The sequence below is a fragment of the Dendropsophus ebraccatus genome, chromosome 1, assembly GCF_027789765.1.
Source record: "Dendropsophus ebraccatus isolate aDenEbr1 chromosome 1, aDenEbr1.pat, whole genome shotgun sequence".
NCBI lineage: Eukaryota > Metazoa > Chordata > Amphibia > Anura > Hylidae > Dendropsophus > Dendropsophus ebraccatus.
In genome coordinates, this window is record NC_091454.1 from 197,507,154 (window position 1) to 197,516,428 (window position 9,275).

Below are 9,275 nucleotides of genomic sequence, written 5' to 3' on the forward strand. Positions count from 1 at the left end.
GGCATTGCGCTTCTACGTAAATCCTCAGAGCCTGCATCCGGCGCAAAAATTGCTAGACTTCAAGGAGAAGTCCCACAAGGACTAAAATCATCAGGCAGGTGGGGGTGAAAATAATAAACATGTAAACTCACCTCTCCTCGAGTCTTGTAGGGCCGCTCTGGGGTACCATTGACTGAAGCCAGGGTCCTGCAGCTCTGCCTCTTGCAACGTCTAAACCCTGGCTGAGTGATTGCCCACAAGTGAAGCCCAAAAGTGTATAAAACTGTCCTTTTAGAAACCACCGCACAAAAAAGTCCTCAGGTCGCTCAATGTATAGTTAATTTATTCAGATACAAGAATACTACCGCCATCTTTTTAAGGATGTCAAGATAGATTGTAAAAAGACAGATTATGAACTTTTATTGACCAATGACGTGAAAAATGTCCGCAGTTTGGAATTGGCTACATTGAGCATGGTATCATATATGTTCAGTAAGGCTGAAGGTGCATGGGATGGGGCCCCCTTTGCAGTACTCTGTGGGTATTTTTGTAATATAATGGAGGCAGAAAAAGCAATAACATCACTTTTCTGTGTGTAAATCCAACGTTACAGGGTAGACAAACAATGTCATATATTTTGGATAAAAAAGCACCATTTTTGACACAGGTAAATGCCTTTATACCCCAATCTATAGAAGAGGAGAATTTGTCACTTCTTTATCTCATCTACTATCTTAAAGGAGAGCCATTTACTTCAATAGTTAATGCTTCTGTACAGGTTCCCATGGCCATAGGGAAGGGGGACAGGTTACTCCGTGGGTCTCATAGCAGCCGCTGGGGCTCCCTTTATGTTACATACATCATTGAGTAGATCTATATAAGTTCTCACTTATCTCCCCTGTAAGACTGAAGAAGCTCAGACTAATAAAGGATGCATTAACGGTAGAATAAAAATGAGATGATTTGTATAATAATGAGAAATCGCTCTAAGGATTTATTCTAATAGTCCACATTGATTTCTCTAAGTGCCTTTTCTTCCCTTTACTTCTTGACTTTGCCCTGGGCAGCCACAGCCTCCATAGCCTTCTTCACCGTCTCCTCGTCTCCAAGGAAAGACATGGGTTTGAGTGGTTTTAAGTTGTCATCCAGTTCATACACGATCGGGATTCCGGTGGGAAGGTTGAGCTCCATAATGGCCGCATCAGACATGCCTGGATCGAGGAGAAGATATGTAAATGTATTAGTGATAATAGCTATTATTATAAAAGCCACCATTCAGCATGGATTGTAAGGAATCCCGCTGAGCAAAAGACTATAAAAGTACCAGAGACATCCAATGGGCACTGTGTAATAATAGATCAAGTGGCGTCAGCTTCTCTGTGATTGTAGGGGGGCTTCGACAGCCACCCCCACCGCTATCAGGCTGACATTTAGGAGGCTGCTGCCAACACCCCATTGTAACACACTGCTTCTTTATAGTGACAACCCCCTGTTTTGTGGGCTCCAAGTGGTCGAGATGATATGTCAGAAACCCTGGATCAGTTACCAAATTTATCCTTTGTGGGGAGAGGTTTGTAATACCCCCACTTATTGTCATTGCCAATCTTAAAGGGTCTCTGAAAAAAATCATCTTACAACTTCCTGTTCTTACGGATGGAAGACTAAATCTACCAATTTCCGTAAGGGAAATTTTTATATAAGCCCTAGGCCAACTACATCAGAGAAGGAGCTATAAAGTATGGGGGGGGCAGCTGTGTGTATGTGTGTGTGTGTGTGGGGGGGGGTATATAGTATGGGGGAGCAACTACAGAGGGGGTAGGTACACAGTATGGGGACTACCTGCAGAGGGGGGATGTATGCAGTAGGTGGGAACAACTACAGAAGAGGGAGATATACAGTATGGGGGACTACCTGCAGAGGGGGGTGTATACAGTAAGGGGGCACTTCCAGCAAAGGGGGAGGTATACAGTAGGGGGGAACTTACAGCAAAGGGGGAGGTATACAGTAGGGGGGCACTTACAGCAGAGGGGGATGTATACAGTATGGGGGCACTTACAGCAGAGGGGATGTATACAGTATGGGGGCACTTACAGCAGAGGGGGATTTATACAGTATGAGGGAACAAATACAGGGGGTAGGGAGGTATACAGTTTGGGCACTAACTGGAGATGGGGGTTGTATACAATATGGGAAAACAACTTTAGAGAGGGGAGTTATTCAGTATGGGGACTACCTGCAGATGGGCATGTACAGTATACAGTATGGGGGAATAACTACAGAGAGGGGAGTTATACCGTATGATGACCACCTGCAGGGGGGGATGTATACAGTATTGGGGATGAACTACAGAGGGGAGGTATACAGTATGAGGACGTTTATTGCAGAGGGGGATGTATACACTATGGGGGACCTACTACAGAGGGAAGGTATACAGTATGGGGGCTCTTACTGCAGAGGGGGGTGTATATAGTTTGGGGAAAGAACTACAGCAGGGGAGGGATGTATACAGGATGGAGGCCTAACTACAGGGGGCAGAAGGATGTATACAGTATGGAGGCCTAACTACACGGGGGGACGTATACAGGATGGTGGCCTAACTACAGGAGGCAGAAGGATGTATACAGTATGGAGGCCTAACTACACGGGGGATGTATACAGGATGGAGGCCTAACTACAGGGGGCAGAAGGATGTATACAGGATGGAGGCCTAACTACAGAGGGCAGAGGGATGTATACAGTATGGAGGCCTAACTACAGGGGAACCTACAGTATAGGAGCCTAACAAAAGTGGGAGATACAGTATGGTGGCTAAATATCATATAGAGTGGGGCTACAATGTAGGGGCATACTGTGTTTATCTGAAAATAAGACATAAGCCCAAGACCTTTTTTTTTTAGAGAAATAATCTCTAACCCTGTCTTATTTTCGGAGAAACACTGTATACTGTCGTATTGCAGGTGTGTTACCACTGCATACCATTAGATGGCACCACAAGAGGATAGAATGAGCTGAAGCAGCTGCAGATATTTATACATAGCTTCTAGACTTGGTGTCCTTAAGAATAGTAACAGGGAGACCTTAGGAATGAGAGGGAGAAGAGGTTGTGTAGAGGTCAGGGAGAAGTACTGTGGATTAGAAATCGCTATAACGCTATATGGAGTGATTGCTCCAGTTACAATGAGAGTGAATGTAAACCTGAATGGTCATCCAATAGGAAGGGAGGCTATACACATGACTGGCTGACCCCTGCGAAGGGAAAGGTGAAAGGTCATATTGGTAAATGCCACTATAAGGTCAAATGGAAAAGGTCACGGTAACTAAACTAGTCTGATGATAGGAGAGGACAGGTGTGAGGAGGCAACCGAGCCAGAGACTAAAAATGGCATCTAAGAGGTGGTCAACCTGTATGTCCTAATCCGACAAAATGCAATGGCATGGTACATACCCTGTTATACCATGAGCTGTAGAGAAATATATATTCTTTATAGATATAAGCTTAAAGGGTTTACATAATTTTAAAAAATAAAAAAAAATTTTGTCAAGCACAGTGCCACACCATTCTACTGGTTGTGTGCGGTATTGCTGGTCGGCCAAAATATAGATCAGTGAAGCTGAGCAGCAATACCCAAACTCAATCAATGGACAGGAGGGGGGAGGGGGTCAGACTTGCTGTAAAGAAATTCAACCCCTGGCCAAACAAATGGACATTCACATATTCACATATGCCTATCAGGTTTTACCAAGGATGCTGGCGGGAATGTGGATGTAGGAGAGCAGTGTAGGAAACACTCAGCAATGTTCCACTGGCATTGTAAAGGGGAATGACCTGCTTTCAAACACCTCTAGTGGTGACTTATCTCTCTTGAGAACCAAAATCAAGACATTTTTAGCTAGGTTTTCTGACTATGAGAACTAATTACAAATAAATAAACTTTATTGGTCATTGAAGTTATTGTACTACTTTTCTGTAATCCTTCTTGTTTTCCTTGTTCTTCGGATGCAAACTGATCTGTTGTCTCCATTGCCCTACTTCTTGTGTAGTAAAATTCTGCTGTACACTCTAGCTGTGAATTTAGCCAGTCTCCCTACTGTTTCCTGTTGGTGTAGTGGGTGGGGGTTATAGGGAGAGAGGACTGGCTGAAATCCCTGCTTCAGCGTACAGCAGGATCAGAAGATAGAGCTGGCTAATATCCCAGCTTGAGTGTATAGCAGGATCGGAAGATAGAGCTGGCTGAAATTCCAGCTTGAGCGTGCAGTAGGAACAGGAAGTGGGACGATGAAGACAAGAGAGAGTTTGCGTCAGAAAAAGAAAAAGAGCATTAAAGACCACAGAAGGGTGGTAGAATTATTTTATAAAAAGGTTAATTTATTAGACAGCAGAAAATAGGTTTTATCATTGGAAAACCCCTTTAAAATCCAAATTACCAAAGCCTTCATTCCCCTGATATCTGCCATTGGGGAACAGTTGGGTACCCCCAAACAAATTAGAACTTCAAACATTCCCTTTAAATTTATTAGGGTCAGTGACTTATTGGTGCATTAGTATCAGTACAAGGTTACAGTATACGATGCAACATACGTCTTACCTTCCAGATGTTTAACAATACCCCTTAAGCTGTTCCCATGGGCTGCGATGAGCACCCTCTTGCCAGCACGGATCTGTGGGGCGATGACGTCATTCCAGAATGGGAGGGCACGGGCAATAGTGTCCTTTAGACTCTCACATGAAGGCAGCTCAGACGCTGTCAGGTCTTTGTAGCGCCGATCCTGTACAACAAGAGGCAGAGAATGTAAGCGCACATCAGGCCAGGCGCAGATGCAGCTGATTTTCGGTGTGGATTCTGCATGGCAGATCTGCAGCAATTTATAGTGCATTATAAGTGCATGGGGTTGTCACAACCTTATCCATGTATACTGAAAAAATCTGCATGGAAATCAGTCAATGCTCACTCTGTTGTGAACATGCACAGATTTCACCCCTTTAATGTATCTACAGTGGACTTTTTCAGCCATGTGTTCACTTGACCCAAGAAGAGCTCTGATCACATATATCAGTGCCCGCTTGCTGCAGCCCATCATCCTGTGTTAAAACACCTTTATTCATCAATATCTGACAGTTCTGTCTTACAACCTGCATCCCCTGGCAATGCCAGAGCTGTGACACCCACTTACAGTAATCAGAGCCAGAAGCAAACAGCGCCATACAGTACATTGTATAGTGGTAGTGCTGGGTTACTGCAGCTCAACTCCCATTCACTTCAATGCAGCAACCTTGCTTGCACAGCCACTACACAATTTACAGAGCTGAATACATGATGACTAGTGTTAAACAGACCTGTCAAATTGCCTATGTTTTCCAGGACTCCCTAGGCGGCATCCAACTTCTGCAGCCGCTGAGAATCAAAGGCAGAGTTTTTGTGTTCGGAGAACATTGCGGAACCCGGACAGTTTGACAGGCCCACTCATCACTAGTGATGATGACCCATACTAAGAATAGGTCATCAATAAATTTACTTCGGAAACCACCTTTAAATCACACTTAAAGAGGTTCTCCAGCAAAAATGTTTTTCTTTCAAATCAACCGGTGACAGAAAGTGCCAGAGATTTGTAATTTACTTCTATTAAAAAAGTCTTCCAGTACTTATCAGCTGCTGTATGTCCTGCAGGAAGTGGTGTATTCTTTCCAGTCTGGACAGCAGGAGAGGTTTTCTTTAGGGATTTGCTCCTGCTCTGGACAGTTCCTGACATGGACAGAGGTAGCAGCAGGGAGCACAGTGTCAGACTGGAAAGAATACACAACTTCCTGCAGGACATATAGCAGCTAATAAGTACTAGAAGACTGGAGATTTTTTAATAGAAATAAATTACTTTCTGACACCAGTTGATTTGATAGAAGGAAACTTTCGCTGGAGTTTCCCTTTAATGGTGCACATAACATCTCAGAGAAGACAAGCACTGAGACACTGTTTCAGGTTTCTGCACGCACGTCATCTGCTGCAGAGAATTACATCACTGAAAGGATGATCATACAGACGACAGACCCCCTCATTCCCAGGACCCCCAGGTGGCTGCACAGGCAACATGTCTGCCTCTTGATTCTTGCTAATCACATCTTGCAAACACCAATTGTTTAATAAGAATTTCCCCAAGAGAAAATAAGAGCCTGGGCCAGGGAGTAGAATGAGAAACTCAGCAGGAAACCTAGGTAAAAAGAGGAGTAGTGTATGACAACCAGTTATGGTCAGCCAGAGGAAAGTGTATTGTTATGGCATGAGAATATTCCCATTATATCGCTTATATCGCTAACACATACTGCAGCCCTGTATAGTAAATATATATGCTTCAAATCGAGGTTTGCATTGCAATATGATATACACTAAACGGGAGATTTATGAAACATGGTGTAAAGTGAAACTGGCTCGGTTGCCCCTAGAAACCAATCAGATTCCACCTTTCATTTTCCAAAGCATCTGTGAGGAATGAAAGGTGGAATCTGATTGGTTGCTAGGGGCAACTGAGCCAGTTTCACTTTACACCATGTTTGATCAATCTCCCCTTAAAGTCCTATACTGTACATGCAAAGCTCTGCAGAATACGTTGGGATATAATGGTTGACACTCTGCAATAAGCTTTAGCTTTGGCTGTCCAAGCATGATGGGAGTTGTAGTTTTGTAACAGCTGGAGGGCCAAGGTTCCCTACCCCTGACCTAGGTGATCATGAGTGACAGGTGGAAAGGGAAGTGATTTTTGTTTCTTACCTTGGAGATGAGCTTGTAGTATGGATGATCTTCTCCCATGGGTGGTGGAGGGATGTCAAAAGACCTCCTCCAGATCTTCACTTGCTCCTCTCCATGCTTCTCAGCGGTCTCTGCCTTGTTGAGTCCAGTCAGCCCCCCGTAATGACGCTCATTCAGCCTCCATGACCGGTGCACTGGCAGCCACATCTGGTCTGTGCCATCCAGTATGTACCACAGTGTGCACACTGCCCTCTTCAGCACAGATGTGTAGCAGATGTCAAACTCCATCTTGGCGTCTTTGATAGCTTGAGCCCCTCTCTTAGCCTCCTCCACCCCCTTCTCGCTGAGCTCAGCATCGAACCAGCCGCAGAATCGGTTCTCCTGGTTCCATGAGCTTTCGCCATGGCGTACAATGACCAAACGGTGAGGCATGGTGACTAATAATGTAAGTGCTGACTAGGGCTTATGGCCTCTGAATGTTCACTGCGGCTCCTAAGTGGGGAAACAAAGCCGTGAAGTTAGTCAGATGAATATCCTGGTCCCTGAGATGTCCCCCCAGTCACACCCAGGTCATGGGGCTTATATACCCAGCGTTACTTCTCATGGTGTCCAATCACTAGGCAGCGACAGGTGTCCAATGGAAGACGTGGAAAGGGAGGAAGAGGCTTAAAATAGTCTCGCCCTACAGAGACAGCTGCTACTGACCTTTAACAGGGCAACTGTGGACGTATCAGCTAAAGGTCACTTATACCTTTACACTAGGAGAATGTCTGGCATGGAAAGGGTTATACGTCGTAACATTTGGGAGATCTTCAGGTTTTGCTCGGTTTGGTCACATTGACGCTTTATTTTAAGAGTCTTACTAAGCGTGACTATTGTGCATTGCTTTAGCCTATATTTATTGCCTTACACAAAGGTACAATAGATGGCTGTCAGACCATGGTGAGTAGCTAAAATTTGGGTTTTCTATAACTAAGCTTAAAATTTTAAATGTTATGCTTCAAGCTTTTATTATTTTCAAGATGGCTGCTATGCCCGAAAAAGATCATTTAGGGTAGGCCAGAAATGCTGTGTTTGTACAGGTAAAATCCACAGAATGTCAGGTTATTCCCATTAACTTCCATGGGGAAGGAAAATCTGCAATCAATCTTGCGTCATGGGTGTCTTCAAATCCGCAGTTTAATCAGTAGAAGTCATCTCATCTATCATCGGCTGGAGCTTGCCGCGGGGGGGGGGGGGGGGGGGGGGGGGTCCGCGGGTCCGCGGGTGAGTGCGGAGGCTATGCTGCGGGTGAGTGAGGGATGCCACGGGTGATGGGGGGGGCGACTGGTTGTGGGCCAGGGGGCTGTGTGCTGCGGGTGAGTTCTGCCGGGAGGCTCTGGACACAGGGGGTGAGCTCTGGGCTGGGGGTGACTGGGTGGCTGCTGTTAGAGAGGGATGCAGTCACAGCTGCGCTGATCACTGTCTCCCTCTGTAACAGCAGCCACCGCATCAGTGTTCTCAGTCACTTTACTGTGCTGGGACTGAGGACACGTGATGCCGACACGGAGGGTGGGGGCCAGGAGCAGGGAGCGTGTCGGTGTGGACTGAGGTCTGATGATTCTATGCAATCCCTGGGGGTGAATGCAGCTGGATAACAGCAAAACTGTACAGAATCCATAATAACTGTATATTGGAAAGATGGAAAGCTACGGGTGGGCAGTGTATTAATGCAAAAATAATTTTGGGGGAATACCCCTTTAATGGTTTCAATCATGTCCCCCCTTTTCCTTCTTTCCTCCAGACTATACAGATTCAAATCCTTTCCTGATATGTTTATGCCTTACACCCTCCACCATTTTTGTAGCCCGCCTTTGGAATCGTTCTATTTTATCAATGTCCTTTTTTAGGTGAGGTCTCCAGAACTGGACACAGTATTCCAGATGTGACCTCACCAGAGCTCTATACAGCGGGATCACAATCTCCCTCTTCCTACTGGTTATACCTCTAGCTATACACCCCAGCATACGATTTGCTTTCCCCACCGCCTGGTTGCACTGGTGACTCATTTTAAGGCTGTCAGAAATCACTGCCCCTAAATCCTTCTCTTCTGAAGTCTTTTCCAACACAGTACTGCTGACGTGTTACTCGGATAGAGGATTCCTCCTCCCCAAGTATAATATTTTACATTTGGAAACATTGAACTTCAATTTCCACTGTTTGGACCACTTATCTAGCAAAGCTAAATCATTTTCCATATTACTGACACCTCCAGGAATATCCACCCTATTGCACACTTTTGTGTTGTCAGCAAACAGACAAACTTTAGCTACCAACCCTTCTCCTATGTCACTTACAAACATATTAAAAAGAATAGGACCCAAAACAGACCCTTGTGGCACACCACTTGTAACCAGTCTCTGCTCGGAATATACACCATTACCAACAACCCTCTGATATCTATCCTTCAGCCAATCACAAATCCACTGAACTATCCAGGGATTTAGTCCAATTTTCTCCAACTTCTCTATCAGCTCTTTATGGGGAACTGTATCAAAAGCTTTGCTGAAGTCCAGATAG

The 9,275-nt window shown here is 45.1% G+C and overlaps 1 protein-coding gene across 1 annotated transcript; it reads right to left on the reverse strand.

The window, feature by feature from the left end:
• Window positions 1-304: 304 nt before the first annotated feature.
• On the reverse strand, window positions 305-7,293 carry PGAM2 (phosphoglycerate mutase 2). Its single transcript, XM_069959868.1, has 3 exons — window positions 6,738-7,293; window positions 4,566-4,746; window positions 305-1,190 (listed from the first exon to the last, which is right to left on the reverse strand). Exons 1-3 carry the CDS (start codon window positions 7,146-7,148, stop codon window positions 1,021-1,023), a joined length of 762 nt encoding a protein of 253 aa, XP_069815969.1. The 5' UTR covers window positions 7,149-7,293; the 3' UTR covers window positions 305-1,020.
• Between the last annotated feature and the right edge of the window lie 1,982 nt (window positions 7,294-9,275).

Coding starts and splice junctions, on each gene's coding strand:
- PGAM2 (XM_069959868.1), bottom strand. CDS start 7,148: ATGCCTCACCGTTTGGTCATTGTACGCCATGGCGAAAGCTCATGGAAC. Junction 4,747..6,737: donor ACTACAAGCTCATCTCCAAG/GTAAGAAACAAA, acceptor CTTGTTGTACAG/GATCGGCGCTACAAAGACCT. Junction 1,191..4,565: donor TATTGTTAAACATCTGGAAG/GTAAGACGTATG, acceptor TCCTCGATCCAG/GCATGTCTGATGCGGCCATT.